Source organism: Schistocerca nitens, chromosome 4 (assembly GCF_023898315.1).
Source record: "Schistocerca nitens isolate TAMUIC-IGC-003100 chromosome 4, iqSchNite1.1, whole genome shotgun sequence".
NCBI lineage: Eukaryota > Metazoa > Arthropoda > Insecta > Orthoptera > Acrididae > Schistocerca > Schistocerca nitens.
In genome coordinates this window covers 290,237,044-290,253,501 of record NC_064617.1, presented here as the reverse complement: position 1 = coordinate 290,253,501, position 16,458 = coordinate 290,237,044, and the positions used below count along the sequence as shown (strand labels likewise).

The following is a 16,458-nucleotide window of genomic DNA, read 5'->3' as shown; positions in this document are numbered from 1 at the left end:
TGGGTGACCCGATTTTTAGATTAGTGGAAGGTAAATATCGATGATCTCAAACAGGGCCAAGCCTAATGGAGCACTATTGGCAATTGCTTTACATACTGATGTTCTAAATAAAATAAGAAATTAAAAGAGAATTAAGGCACCTACCTCTCTAAATTTACATCTACATCTACATCTGTGAAATGTATAACATTGTACCACGTGTAAGAAAGTATTCTCACTCCATTTGCCTATGGAATGCAGAAGCGTGTTGCTTAAAAGCCTCTGTCTGCATTATAATTAGGCTGATCTTACCTTTGCGATCACTACAGGAGTGATACATAATGGATTGTTGTATATTCCTCACTAACCATTTTCTTGAGATGTCTGTCGATAAATTTCCATCCAAGACAACATGCTGTGCTCTCCCTACCAAGAAACATGGATTATCTAACAGATTTTGTTTGATACCACATATAATTGTACTTTTGTTAATAACATTGGTTCAGTTCAGTGTCACATGCTTTTTGGAAGTTAAGGAATTCTGCATTTACTCAAATGCTTTGATCCATGGCTTGCAGGGTGTCGTGTCACAAAAGTGCAAGTTGGGTTTCACATGGCAGATGTTTTCGTAACCCACATGGGGAGGCCTATTTATTTGAAGTACAATATTATGTTTGAACTCAAAATATATTGTGTGGAAAGAAAAGTGTTCTTAAGGGCTCACTCATGACAGGATCATCAGCATCTATATCTAGAGGTTTCCACTACTGTCAAGGTCTGCTATGAATCTTAATTGTACATATAATTCATACAATTACATTTTAACGAGAACTGAATTAAGGATTTTCATCTGGAAGAGGGTGAACTCAAAGAAATTTTGCATGGTTGTGCTGTCTCCAAATTCTCTATAATAAACACAGATGTTTTCTTAACTTATAAACAAGATGGTTATAATAATTAAACTTTCGCTACTTGAGAATGCTCCCACGAAAAATGCACACTCATAGGAAACTTTATGGATACATTCGTAAGGACATGTGGAGGAGAAATAACTCATAAACCATTGAAACACACACATTTTAATTTCCATATGAGAGGCTAACATTTGTCAGTTGCATACAGTGTTGATGCTCCAGGTTATGAACATTGCTCTGTGTTACAATCTGCATCATGACAGCCTGGAACCACACTAGAGCTATCATTTTACAGTATGTGTAAAGACTTTTCAAATGGTGGACAAATGAAACTTTCAGCTGGTGTGACACAGCTGATGCACTGCTTGAAGATTGCACATTGCATCCAGCATTCTCAGCCAAGGCAATGGTATCTTCAGCAATTTGTGGTGCAGTGGGCCATCAGCCTCTACCAGGAGCAATTCCCAGATTGCCAGTTAATTCATATTTCTGAATCGTGTTCTTCGCTCTCAAAGCAGAAGGAGCACCTCCCGTATTCCTTCAGTGTTTTGATACTCTCAAAGAGCAGCAGCACTATTGCTGCTGTTTTATTAAAACACCTTTACAAATAAGGCCCTGGTCACCTTGCCCAGGCCCATATTGACTGTCTGCAGCAGTTATGCACACTGATGCTTGTGTTTCAACTCTGTCGCCATACCAGTACCAGTGCTTAATGGTGAGTCACGATACTAACACTGCTAATGATGGAAATCCTGCAGTGCACAGTCTGTACATCATTCACATAAAGTTGGGTACCTGTATGAGAGCCAGTTTTCTGCCAACACTGGCTGAAGTAGCAAACTTTTATTTGTAACTACCCTGTATTTTGTTCGAGATTAAGAAGAAACAGGTGTAGTTCAGTAGTGGGAGGGTAGGGCTGCATCCACATGGCAGCCTCTCCACTTCTGGATTCGCCTCTGATTTCGATAAGAGAATTTGGCTCATAATATTAGCTAAGTTTATCATGATCTTGTTCCACCTAATCGGAAGTTTCTGGAGTCTAGAACAGTTAATTCTGCAGTTCCTTTCCTTCACACTCACAGCTTTGTTGTTGGTGAAACTGTAGAAAATAAATCCTATGAGAAATAATTACTGTTGCTTCACTATACTAATTTACACTGCTTCCATAACTTGTTTCGTAAGAGTGCGGTAGTGTGTGTCAGTCGTGATGTGTGCGAGACACGAAAGTCCTCATTAACGTTAATCAGCAGATACAGCTATCAAGTGTGTAAAAACAGGTATCCAAACTATTTTGTAATGGAAAACAAAATGATAAATCAATTTAGAGAAGGAAGAGTTCCACATGTTTTTCCAGAAGTTACTATGGACAAAAAATAGTAATTTGATTGGTAGCACGATTTAATTAAATATATGGTGCTGACTCTGGTGGCGGTAGAAAAAAGTAGGCCAGTGGCGTTACATTCATTAGACATTTTGAATGAAACATGCCTGGTTTCTCAACACAATTGTATTTTCTTGGTTATACACAAGACATTTCTTGAGACAGTGATTCCACTATACTCTTGCTAAAACCACTATTTAAATGATGAAACTTATTTTCTGCTATGGCTACCTGATTCTTGTTACCATTGTAGTTAAATGAGATGGGTCTGCCTATCGATCACATTTTTCATACCAAAGAATCACATAAAGAGGTAAATTAACTGTCTTCTTTTATCCTCTGGATGAAAGAATTTTTGGTCTAATAACACCCCGAAAGACAGTCCAGATGTCATCTATCTATCTATGCTCAGACTTACATTGTGATTAATCTGTTAGTGTTACAGATGATGTCTTCATGTATTATAAATACTTACTTGTGTTAAGAGCTTGCTGAAAATAGGAAGAACTGTCCTTTCCCATAACAGTATTATGATTATTTTTCTTCTGTCTCCAGTTTAGGAAGCTATAGGACTGAATCTCTTACTGTTTGTCCCCTTTTTCTGACACCAGCTTTTAGAACTGCTCCTACAATTAATAGTTCTGTATTTGTGAATAAGTAGTTGTCTTGGCAACTTTTTAACACGTTATTCTAAATCAGGGTTATCACAAGAAATATCACAATTTTTTGTTTCTGAAAGTATAAATAAAAGAATTATAGCTTGTAGTTTGTTTGCACATGAGGTGATTGGGTTTTGCTTTCTACTGCATTCTGCTTTCAATGTTGTTTTTATTTCCACAGCTAAATGCTGACGCTTCGGACAACCTCTCTTTAGAACAGGTATGGCCCACTCTTATGGAAAAAAATTGGTATGGTGTGGTTCTTCAGATGTATTTTATTATTTAAGCATACTTCGTACCTTGTGATTTGGCTGTCAAACTTCTTAAAGTGCATGCTGCTTATTGCACTCACTTTGGTTTTGACAATGTTTTTAATAGTTCTCAAATATTATTCACATCAGGTGGTAGACTGCATGGAGATGTTCAATAATTTATTGGTAAATAATGTATGTGACGTGATCGTGGTGGCATACTAACAAAAGGTGTCTCATTGAATTAATTATTTCCTCATAGGTTAAAGACACAAAATTTTTTCCTCATGTGTAAAAGACACAAAATTTGTGTTGTATCTGAAAATATATGTATTTTTAAAATAAGTAGTGATAAAGTAACACACAGTAAGTAAAATTTAAAAACTAAAGCATAACACACCTATAACTCTAGTCTCGATTGTTCAGTCAGCGTTGTTCTTTAGAAGGTGGAGCTGTTAAGCTTTCTTGGTGAAGAAATCAGAACGCACTCTTTTAGATTGTTCATATTTTATTACCTACCCTCCGTGAACTTTAAAGAAACAAATAGATTTAATTTGAACAATACATTAACATTGGTGTTGTGGACAATATTGGGATAATGGAAATAGTATGACACAGTGCTGGAATAGTGTTTAAGCAAAAAATTTACTTATTATATGATTGTAAATTTATGACACAACAGAATTCTCAATAAAAGTAGCTTGGTGACATGTAGTACGGTGACCACAAGACAACAAATAACAGGCAATATAAATGTTTTCAGCTATTAATACTAGATGAGATATTTCTCTGTGTTTGTGGGAAGAGAATTTTGCAAATTTGCAGTAACTTAAAACATTTTAGCCATTCTGGGAGTGTGTGTGCGTGCGTCCACATAAAGAAATTTTCAGATTTCATGCCATTTTTTTGTGAGGTAGATAGGTAACACATGTAATGCATGGGGTTAATTGTTCAGGGTAGTTTATAAAGTACTTTAGGTACGGTGCTCGAAATTGTGTGTAGTGATTCTCTGAGTGGCAACAGTACCAACTCAATGGACTCCTCCCGATATTTTATATATCCTCCATTTCCTCTCTCCTAACTGTGGCTGTTCATAATAAACTTCGTGAAAATAAATTAATCTGTTTGTTTAAATTTTAATGATTTTGACATTTGGTGTTCATGGAGTTCCCCCAGGCCCCCTCGAAGATATATTTAGGTCTCTGAATACCCTTGTGCCTTGCACTAAAGACCAAGTTGTTTTATTTGTAGAGACTGTAACTGATCAGGAGGTATATTTGTGTATCTGTTTATCTTCAGCACATTGTTTAATGAGAAGACCAATCTATATCCATGATCATTTATATTATTTTTTTCCCCTTTGATAACATATGTCACATAGGTGTTACCCACCTTTGCATTTAAATCACCAACTATTATTAGGTAATCATTTTTGTTTATTTTATATAAGGTTCTTTGTAACATATCATTGAAGTCTTCAGACTCATCATCCCATTCCTTTTCTTTGGCTTATCCTCCTATTACCAGTCAATAATCTCTTGCTGTCTTTATTCTGGCCACAATTGCCCATTCATTCAATTGCCCATTCATTGATTAAGGTGTAACAGTGTATTTTGTTTCTTAAAGTAATAATGTACAGAAATTTCTAGTTGAGAATTAAGAATTATTTAGGAATAAAGGAGAAGACTCACTGAAACGCAGAAGCGCTGGGTCATCGATAGGTAAGCAAACAAAAAGTACAGAGCTTACGTAGCTTTCAGAATGCGCTTTCTTTTTCAAGCTTGTACAAAAAACATGCGCACAAGCACTCCCGCACTCACTCACTCACTCACTCTTACTCATTCACATGCACACGCCTGTCTCCCTACATTGTGCCCAGTCAACTGCAGCTTTTTAGTGGCCTACAGTGAGTGTACTGGAGCGGGGTGTGGGGGCCAGCGCGCGCAGACACACTCTCTCTCTAACGGGTGGGGCTGGATAGGCAGCGAGGTTTAGGCAAGGAAGGTTATGGGAGTGAAGGATATGCTGTAAGGATAACTTCCATGTATGGAATTCAGAAAAAGTGGTGGTGGTGGTGGTGGTGGTGGTGGTGGTAGCGGAGGATCCAGGTGGCAGGGGTTGTAAGGCTGTAAACCAGCTATTGAAATCTCGCATATTGTGCCATGAGTGGTCCACCTCTTTTTTGGCAACATTTTGGTGGTGGCCGTTCATTCTAATTGACAGAGGGAACATTCTTTGCTTCCCAAAATGCCAAACCTCTGGTCTGGTTCGGGTTTATCTTTATAATCTGGGCCCAAGGCCAGGTCACTTATCCTCATTCCTCCACAATCTCACCTTCTCTCTCATCTTCTTCATCTGGTCCTCCTCCACTTATTGTGCCACCTTCGTAAATGACAATCTCCTTTTCTCGGATGACTCCATCCACACCTCGGTCCAAATCAAACTCACTAATCACCAATAGTACCTACACTTCGGTCATGGATCCTCCCCACCACCACCACCAGCTTTTCTGAGCTTTGCAGGTGGGAGCTATCCTTAGAGCACATCCTTCACTCCCATAACCTGGCCTAAACCCAAGGCAACTCGCTGCCGCCCCCCACCACCCCACTCCGATCCCCACCCAATAGTGTGTGTGTGTGTGTGTGTGTGTGTGTGTGTGTGTGTGTGTGTGTTTTCCTCCTACAAGCTTGAAAAAAAGGAAGTGCATTCAGAAAGCAAGCCAAGCTCTGTACCTTTTGTTTGTATACCTATCGACGACCCAGCACTTCTGCTTTTCAGTGAGTCATCTCCTTTAGTCATAAATAATTTGTTTATTAAAGCCTTCTTCCACAGAACAGCAACTTCAATACAGGCCCATTGAAGGACTCCGCTGTAAACTATGCCATGCCTGTTTATTGTTGAGGAATCTTTTGTTTTGGTTTCTGTGTGACGGTCACATCAATATCTTGAGAATTTAGTTTATTTTCCAGTTCTGCTTCTTTATATTTGAAACTCTGGGCATCCCAGGTAGCCAATTAGAATACACTGTCTATTCCAAATTCTTTGTTCCTGTTACATGTCAAGGTTGTCTTCAGTTTATCCATCCAGCTTCCTTTTTTTCTGGAGAACCTGAGTAACGTAATAAGTCGCCAGTTCCAGGATACTGTCCTGTAAGCAAGATAGCTATGTGGTGGAGCTGCCACTTTTAAGTATCGCAGCACACGTGTTTTTCTTTTGTGGTTGTCTCCCTTAGATGGTTGCTCTCTGTACAGCTATGGTTCCAGATTTTGTAGTGTCTCCTTCCCCTTTTTTCATCAAGTTGTCTCCTCTAGGAGGTTGGCTTTCCTACGCCCAGGAGCCCCCCCCCCCCCCCCCCCCCACCTTCTGTTGTGGACTGCTCATTATCTTGCCAAGAGACTTACCTGGCTTGGGTGGCCCTTCCAGGAGCATAAGCTCACGCCAGCATAGCTCTCTGGGTCAGAGCAGAGTGCACAAACCACCTCGACAATGATAAGGCAACAGTCCCCGAGGAGGATAAAATGTTGCCCCGATTAAACATGGTTGTTTCCACTTAAAGACTATGAAATAAATTGATAGCTGTAAGTGGAAACAACGATGTTCAATAATTACATGAAAAAGAAACTTCCTGGCAGATTAAAACTGTGTGCCGGACCAAGACTCGAACTCGGGACCTTTGCCATTCGCGGGCAAGTGCTCTACCAACTGAGCTACCCAAGCACGACTCACGCCCCATCCTCACAGCTTTACTTCCGCCAGTACCTCGCCTCCTACCTTCCAAACTTTACAGAAGCTCTCCTGCGAACCTTGCAGAACTAGCACTCCTAAAAGAAAGGATATTGCGGAGACATGGCTTAGCCACAGCCTGGGGGATGTTTCCAGAATGAAACTTTCACTCTGCACCAGAGTGTACTTGGCTCGGATGGTAAAGCACTTGCCCGCGAAAGGCAAAGGTCCCGAGTTCGAGTCTCAGTCCGGCAAACAGATTTAATCTGCCAGGAAGTTTTATATCGGCGCACACTCCACTGTAAAGTGAAAATTTCATTCTAGAATTACATGAAAGCTGTGAACCTGTCCCACACAAATTATTTTTCCCTGAGGTGAAAATATTTTCAGCAGTGTTGTACTATTTCCTCTTAGTCACATAACCAAGTGAGCATGGAAATCTGAGCAAATTGAGTCATATACTTCATTGTTGTCAAAGAAGACTAAACTTTTTACAGTGCACTTGCTTTTATTTTTCACAGTTTATTTAATTATGTTTACCATTATATCATAGACCATGTTTGTTGTAATTCATATAGTGATTAATTGCAAACGGCACCAGACTTTGTACAAAACTCAGCAGCCATGTCAAGCATGAGGGCAAATTTTCACATGTGGACGCATCCTTTGAATGTGGCTGGCAGTGAACTGTGCTCTTGCTTAATGATTATCTAGATACACACTTACAGCAATTATTCTTAATGCACAGTCAAAATACCTGAGATATTCCTGCCACTACAAGAAGTAAATTTCACTATTGTTTCTTCTGTGGCAATTTATCAGTATTAATTATGTACTGCAGAACTGATCAATCACTTATCATGCATGGCTAACTGTTTTATGAATGAGTGTAAAACATGGATGGAGTCTCTGAATCTTGTATTAAGCGATTTATTTCATTCAACTAAATTTTGTGAACTGTTTATATATATATATATATATATATATATATATATATATATATATATATATATATATATATATATATATATATATATAAAGATGATGTGACTTACCGAACGAAAGCGCTGGCAGGTCCATAGACACACAAACACACACACAAAATTCAAGCTTTCACAACAAACTGTTGCCTCATCAGGAAAGAGGGGAAGGAGAGGGAAAGACGAAAGGATGTGGGTTTTAAGAGAGAGGGTAAGGAGTCATTCCAATCCCGGGAGCGGAAAGACTTACCTTAGGGGGGAAAAAAGGACAGGTATACACTCGCACACCCACACACATCCATCCACACACATCCATCCACACACATCCATCCACACACATCCATCCACACACATCCATCCACACATATCCATCCACACATATACAGACACAAGCAGACATATATACCTTCAAAAAGTCCTCAGTCTTTCCTCTCTCACATCCACACCGGCTGTTCAGAGCATCCTCCTACAGGCCAACCGCAAATTAGAACAGCATGCCACCCTCCACCTCAAAAAAACTTTCCAATCTCCTGGTTTCCCACCTCCGGAAAGGCAACTCACTCACCCTTCACAACCTTTCCAGCAAACCTCAACCTCCTCTCATTGCACATAAACCCAGTCTCTCCCATCTACTCAATCTCCCACTTCCAGCTCCACTCCCTCCAAAACCTCAAAATTCCAATCAACACAATCTGGAACCACAACACCCTAATTAAGTAGTTAACCTTTCCTCCAAACCTCTCTCCCAATCCGAAACCTCTGTCCTATCCAAAGGCCTCACCTTCAGCCCCACTCCCAGATTCAACCAAACAGCCCTCGTCAAAGATTTACTGTCCTACACTCGTACTCTCTGCTGGAAATATCACTTTGCCACGAAGAAAAATGATCCAACTCCCCAAGACACTATCCAAATTGAACCCTGCCTGGAACAGTTCCGTCCTCCATCACAGCAGGACCCACCTCCTCCTCCTCAAAATCACCCTCTCCAAACCTTCCAGGAATTTCTGACTTCCAACCTTGCCTCTCAATCCTTCTTAAAAAACCTTAATCCTACTCCCAACATCACCACTGCTGAAGCCCAGGCTATCCGTGATCTGAAGGCTGACCAATCCATCGTCATTCTTCCGGCGGACAAGGGTTCCACGACCGTGGTACTTGATCGTCGGGAGTATGTGGCCGAGGGACTGTGTCAGCTTTCAGACAACACCACATACAAAGTTTGCCAAGGTAATCCCATTCCTTATGTCCAGGCGGAGCTTCAAGGAATCCTCAGAACCAGGCCCCCTGCAAAACCTTTCACCTGACTCCATCAACCTCCTGACCCCACCGACACCCCGCACCCCTACCTTCTACCTTCTTCCTAAAATTCACAAACCCAATCATCCCGGCCGCCCCATTGTAGCTGGTTACCAAGCCCCCGCAGAACGTATCTCTGCCTATGTAGATCAACACCTTCAACCCATTACATGCAGTCTCCCATCTTTCATCAAAGACACCAACCACTTTCTCGAACGCCTGGAATCCTTACCCAATCTGTTATCCCCGCAAACCATCCTTGTAACCATTGATGCCACTTCCTTATACACAAATATTCCGCACGTCCAGGGCCTCGCTGCGATGGAGCACTTCCTTTCACGCCGATCACCTGCCACCCTACCGAAAACCTCTTTCCTCATTACCTTAGCCAGCTTCATCCTGACCCACAACTTCTTCACTTTTGAAGGCCAGACATACCAACAATTAAAGGGAACAGCCATGGGTACCAGGATGGCCCCCTTGTACGCCAACCTATTCATGGGTCGCTTAGAGGAAGCCTTCTTGGTTACCCAGGTCTGCCAACCCAAAGTTTGGTACAGATTTATTGATAACATCATGATCTGGACTCACAGTGAAGAAGAACTCCAGAATTTCCTCTCCAACCTCAACTCCTTTGGTTCCATCAGATTCACGTGGTCCTACTCCAAATCCCACGCCACTTTCCTTGACGTTGACCTCCATCTGTCCAATGGCCAGCTTCACACGTCTGTCCACATCAAACCCACCAACAAGCAACAGTACCTCCATTATGACAGCTGCCACCCATTCCACATCAAACGGTCCCTTCCCTACAGCCTAGGTCTTCGTGGCAAATGAATCTGCTCCAGTCCGGAATCCCTGAACCATTACACCAACAACCTGACAACAGCTTTCGCATCCCGCAACTACCCTCCCGACCTGGTACAGAAGCAAATAACCAGAGCCACTTCCTCATCCCCTCAAACCCAGAACCTCCCACAGAAGAACCTCAAAAGTGCCCCACTTGTGACAGGATACTTTCTGGGACTGGACCAGACTCTGAATGTGGCTCTCCAGCAGGGATACGACTTCCTCAAATCCTGCCCTGAAATGGGATCCATCCTTCATGAAATCCTCCCCACTCCACCAAGAGTGTCTTTCCGCCGTCCACCTAACCTTCGCAGCCTGTTAGTTCATCCCTATGAAATCCGCAAACCACCTTCCCTACCCTCTGGCACCTACCCTTGTAACTGCCCCCGGTGTAAAACCTGTCCCATGCACCCTCCTACCACCACCTACTCCAGTCCTGTGACCCGGAAGGTGTACACGATCAAAGGCAGAGCCACGTGTGAAAGCACCCACGTGATTTACCAACTGACCTGCCTACACTGTGACACATTCTATGTGGGAATGACCAGCAACAAACTGTCCATTCGCATGAATGAATGGACACAGGCAGACAGTGTTTGTTGGTAATGAGGATCACCCTGTGGCTAAACATGCCTTGGTGCACGGCCAGCACATCTTGGCACAGTGTTACACCGTCCGGGTTATCTGGATACTTCCCACTAACACCAACCTATCCGAACTCCGGAGATGGGAACTTGCTCTTCAATATATCCTCTCTTCCCGTTACCCACCAGGCCTCAATCTCCGCTAATTTCAAGTTGCCGCCACTCTACCTCACCTGTCATTCAACAACATCTTTGCCTCTGCACTTCTGCCTCGACTGACATCTCTGCCCAAACTCTTTGTCTTTAAATATGTCTGCTTGTGTCTGTATATGTGTGGATGGATATGTGTGTGTGTGCGAGTGTATACCTGTCCTTTTTTCCCCCTAAGGTAAGTCTTTCCGCTCCCGGGATTGGAATGACTCCTTACCCTCTCCCTTAAAACCCACATCCTTTCGTCTTTCCCTCTCCTTCCCTCTTTCCTGATGAGGCAACAGTTTGTTGCGAAAGCTTGAATTTTGTGTGTGTGTTTGTGTGTCTATCGACCTGCCAGCACTTTCGTTCGGTAAGTCACATCATCTTTGTTTTTTTATATATATAAATGGTTACACCACAAAAACATTCTTGGGATGCAGAGAAATATTGCATACACAATTAAGGTGTAAGTGCTGGCTGGGGATGTTTCTAGATGCTTGTAGTAGTAATGGAGCAGTGTAAATAAATGGTAGTTGATGACTCTTCGTGATACAGTAATAACTGTGTGTATAGTACACAATTTTATTAGCAAGTACTGTATTTACTCAAATGTAAGCCGCACTCGAATCTAAGCCGCACCTGAAAAATGAGACTTGAAATCCAGGAAAAAAAAATTCCCGAATCTAAGCCGCACCTGAAATTTGAGACTCGAAATTCAAGGGGAGAGAAAAGTTTTAGGCCGCACCTCCAAATCGAAACAAAGTTGGTCCATTGTAATATGAGACACATTTTAGGTCGAATGAATGATGATACATCTACAGTAGTTTGGTTCCAGTCGTAAGCTTAGCAGTTAACCTTTACCAGGTAGCCATTTCTATGCGTCAGACGCTCCATCCGTATTTATACGGGTACCCTTCCTTTTTCACGTGCTTCGTCTGGTTTGAATTGATTGCTTATTTTTCTTTGATCTGATAAGTGCCGTTGTCTCTGTTATAGGTGTTTACGCCACTTTAAGCTGAAAATGCATGATTGTACTGTGTCATGCATTGTTTGTCGCATTCTGATAATGAGTGTTTACGGCCTGTTGCCGCTCGCAGCATGGTTTGCTACTGTGCGCACTACCGCCGCTTACTATTCAAAAAAAAAAAAGGGGGGGGGGAGAAAGAAAGAAAGAGAGAGGAATTGTCTCATAAGCGAAACAATGGCAAGAGACTGCTATTTGTTGTTACTTACACTGCTGCTGTCTTTGATATTGATCAACAAGAACCAAATAATAGACTGCGTATGATAGAAGATGTTCCGAACGAGAGTTTAGCGAAAATTTTTCTCCATTTGAAAATCTTTGCAGACGCCTCTGTAGTACATTACATTCTGCACAGAAATTAGTCATCTTAGATTTAAAAATCTATTCAATTGCCGTGCTTCATATCTGGACTGTATCACTATTAGGCATAAGAATAATACGAATATAAACATGACATGATATGTATATTCTTCCGCGTTTGGTGTTGTCTCACTCTAGTTTCGTAGTTTATTAGGCAGACAGGATTTAAATGAGATAGCAGCAAACACGAAAGAATACAGGCAAAATGTTTATGTTCGTATTATTCTTATGGTGAAGAGAATACTGCATGTGATTCACAATTCATAAAAGTTCCTATTAGCAACCATCTCTTCTCACAGGTAGGAAAAAATTCAGAACGTAGAGTTGGCCATATTGACAAACATCCCAAACAGTCTTGCCAGTCAGATTTTCTTAGTACATTGAAATACTGCTACATTCGATGATAAACAATATGGAATTTGTATTTACTTCGTTGGATAATGTATGAAAATGCAGTGGTCGAAACTCGGGGCGGAGAAAAAAAGTTCGTCTTCCACCGTTTTTTTTTTTTTCTGCCGCAGAGGTTTTGGTGCCAATATTTATCTTTGTGCCTGCAAAGCATGCCTGTGTAGCGCTACATACATTCGACGGCAGAAGTTAGTTGTGGCGGCACCTACCAACATTTTTCAGAACTTCCGCGTACTTTGCACTCAATTCTAAGCCTCATGCGGTTTTTTGGATTACAAAAACCGAAAAAAAAAGTGCGGCTTAGATTCGAGTAAATACGGTAGTATGTATTGTTGAAAGGTTCATGAAGACTTACAATCATATTAACAAATTACTCTGTGGACAAAAGTTAAAGAAATAGAAATGTTGTAATCACCAGCAAAAAGGTGGGGGGAGGAATTGCATGATTGAGAATAACTCCTTTAGTAGGTTCACAAAATTTTGGCTTCCTAATAGGATTTGGGGTCTGGATAATGTTGGATGGAAGACATTTTTCAGATTATGTTGTCGTTTAACCTGTTATCTGTTCTCTTCATAAGATTTAGTGTGTATCCACATGTATAGTAGCTAGCAGGTTTGTGTGAGATTTCAGGGGCATGATTGAACATACCACAGTACTCTTAAAATGTTATATTATTGTATAAATAGATACTGTACGCCTACAGATACTGAATGGATGATGTAATTTTGATGCACGCAAGACCATCAGTTATTAGTGGTATTCCATTCTGGCCACCACTTGTTTAAGATAGCATGACAATGTGTCTGTAAACAGAGAAACTGTGTCCACAGGTATTTTTCACCATGCATTGATGACTTAAGTCCAGAATTAAACCTGGAATGTACTATATCACACTGTGATACAAAGCTTCTTGGCTATAAAAAGGGAAAAGGGGAAGATGAGAGATGCCAGCCACTCCGACAAAAAGTGTTCATAATTACTATTAAAAACAGTCTTGATCACGATTTATTTAACAAGATGACTGGTTTCGACCACTACTGTGGTCATCTTCAGACCATTGAGTAGGAACCTCTTTCTGTTGGAGAATCAAGTAGTGATTCTCCAACAGAAAGAGGTTCCTACTCAATGGTCTGAAGATGACCACAGTAGTGGTCGAAACTGGTCATCTTGTTAAATAAATCGTGATCAAGACTGTTTTTAATAGTAATTATTTATAAGACATTGATCACTGCTGTTCCCGCAATGCATTCAAAAGTAAAAAGTGTTCATATTCATGGGAACTATACATTACTGATCTATATTTCAAGTGAAAAGGTAAATTTTGGACACTTCTGACAAATTAGTACCAAATACACCCAGTACTTCAACACTGGTGTTCAGTCAGCATCCCAGTTATTTGTAATAAAGAGAAATGACTAAGTTCAACAATACAAAATCAGTGACAAAGCTGTGTTGTACTGAGAAACGTTATAAGATTCTGAAGGTGTGGTGGTCATTTCATTGCATCTACAGTAATAATTAATTATCAAACAGAAAAGATAATTGGTCCCAAACAACATGGTGTTTCATTTTTCACTCACAAACAACTATGGTGTGCCATAAATCAAACCATTAAGATTCACCAGTTAAATTATGTTACCAGAAATTATGTTATTTCTACAACATAAGAAAAGACATACTTGGAATTTAGGTTATAGGATTTTTGGTTTATTTAGTACTAACTGCAAGTTGTAACTAGCTTACTTGGAATTGATACTAAGCTGTCAGACTTGAAGATGCAAGGCTGTTTTATATAGAAATTGTGATTTTTCAATTTACAGATGAGGACAGCACTGAAAGAGCAGCAGGAAGTCAATGCACAGCTACGAACATATATTGATGGAATATTGCTGAACATTGTGGAAAATTATCCTCAGCTGCTGGAAGTCAAAACACACTGAAGTTGGAATGTGGGAATAGAGAGGAATGAATGCAACTGAAAATGTGTCAATGTCAAGTTGTTGTGGTGCAGTTTGTGCTCTCAAGACAAAACAGAAGTAGGTGTTTGCAAGGTGATAAGGCATTAAAGTGCTGGAACACCCAATATCGAAAGTGAATATGTTCATTTACAATGTATAGCAATTCTTGTTCGAATAACTGTTGTTTTATCCTGAAATCTGCATTATGCAAACAGATATACCAGACAAGTGTGTACTGGGGAGAACTTACATTGAAACACACATTATGTAAAGCTACATCCCATGGTCTCACTACTATGTGCAGGTAATGATCAGATTAAAATAAATATTAATCTGATACCATTGCCATTTTTGTTACTGAGTCTGGCACTGTTAACACAAATTATTATCCAGACTTGCTTAACAAAACATTATCAATATAATGCGTATGATAGTTCCTTTGAACAAAGGAGGTAGCAGCTACTGAAAATCTTTTCTGCAGAATTGTTATGACAAAGGCATATTTTCAAAACAACCATATAGTTGTGGATAACAGTTAATGCTTAAATCAAAATAAGTGAATATTTTGGAAATGTAAATATCTAACATCATGCTGTTTCTTTCCACATTGTTTTTGTTAATGTTTGTAAATGATTTAAATGTGTTAAAGTATTGTTATATAGCTAAAAGTATATTGGATCCGTCCGAGAGTGCCTGTATCAGGCTGTGAAGAAATGTGAAGTGCAATGGAAATGACTGATTTTAGATTTGCAATTCAAGAAATGTTTGCTACTTAACTTGTTTCACACAAGGGAATTCTTTCCAGATAACAGCACTGGAAATTAGGTTCGAACAGTTAAAATTGACTACTTTGCTACATGATAAAATATTTTAAGACTCTGTTTGCATCCTACCACGTATCTTTGGAGTTACTATGAAAAATGTAATCTTAAAGGTAGTTTTACAGAGATTCTCATTTTTGTCAAGCTGGTATTGAATTTGTATTACAAATGAAGAGCATGTTCCCGCACTGGTGTGATTTGTTGTACATTTGCTGTTCAGCAATGGTCAAATCTGTAATTGTTAAGCTGTTTAAAAAATATATACGCTGATAACACTGGCAATGTTGACAAAATAAACTGATATTTGTTTAAATGTAGTGTGGATAGATAAATCTGTGAATCTCCTTCATTCAGTTGAAATTTTGGTACTTTAAATGGGAGATTTATTTAAGCTGTGATGAAGGCATTATGTATGAAAGAATTTGCAGATTAATTACTTATTGCCTGAATTTTACAAATCACTAATTTTTGTGTGTTTAGCCCCCTCCCCCATTCCCTTTCCCTCTCAAATAATGTGCATCTTTTTCTATCATTTCATATGTGCAGATGCTCATGATACATTCAATGGCTTGTCTTTTGTGTATAATTATGCCGAAGTCAAAGGGACTATTGTATATAAAATGTTATTTTTGTGTATTCTGACTGAAATACATACATTGAAGTTATTAAAGTTGTTTATCTCTCTCACATACATTTGCTTCCACCCATGACAGATGTGTTCCGCAACAAAACAACTTGTGTATTTGAAGTCATGTAATGGTTAAACCAATAACAACTCTCTAAAAACACATAAGATTTGCAAATAATATGATACATAATTTTTATTGTGTTATAATTCACTGTATCAAAAGAAAAATTTACTTGTACTATAAAATTATTAAGATGGCCAGTGCTTCCATTGTGAGAATGTCCTTAACAGGTGGGTCTCTCCCTCCCTCTCCCCATCCCCCTGTCTCTTCTGCCTGAGGGAGGAGCACACATTTTTGAAAGGTGGGAATACTTTTTTTTCTTATTTTCACTGTTTCACTTATTAGTATCGACTGTTTGTCGCCTATATGAGTAAACTAGTCACATCATC

At 39.9% G+C, this 16,458-nt stretch overlaps 1 protein-coding gene across 5 annotated transcripts in view; it reads left to right on the top strand.

Moving 5' to 3' along the window:
- The window catches only part of LOC126253585 (rab11 family-interacting protein 4), a 968,661-nt gene extending 952,968 nt beyond the window's left edge, over positions 1-15,693 (top strand). For 4 of the 5 annotated variants that reach the window (XM_049955015.1, XM_049955014.1, XM_049955012.1 and 1 more), the window contains 2 exons: positions 3,115-3,153; positions 14,422-15,693. In XM_049955015.1, coding sequence (XP_049810972.1) covers positions 3,115-3,153; positions 14,422-14,541 — 159 coding nt within the window. In that variant the 3' untranslated portion in view covers positions 14,542-15,693. The remainder of the gene's footprint in view (positions 1-3,114; positions 3,154-14,421) is intronic. The other variant, XM_049955013.1, reaches the window with a different exon arrangement.
- Positions 15,694-16,458: the final 765 nt, after the last annotated feature.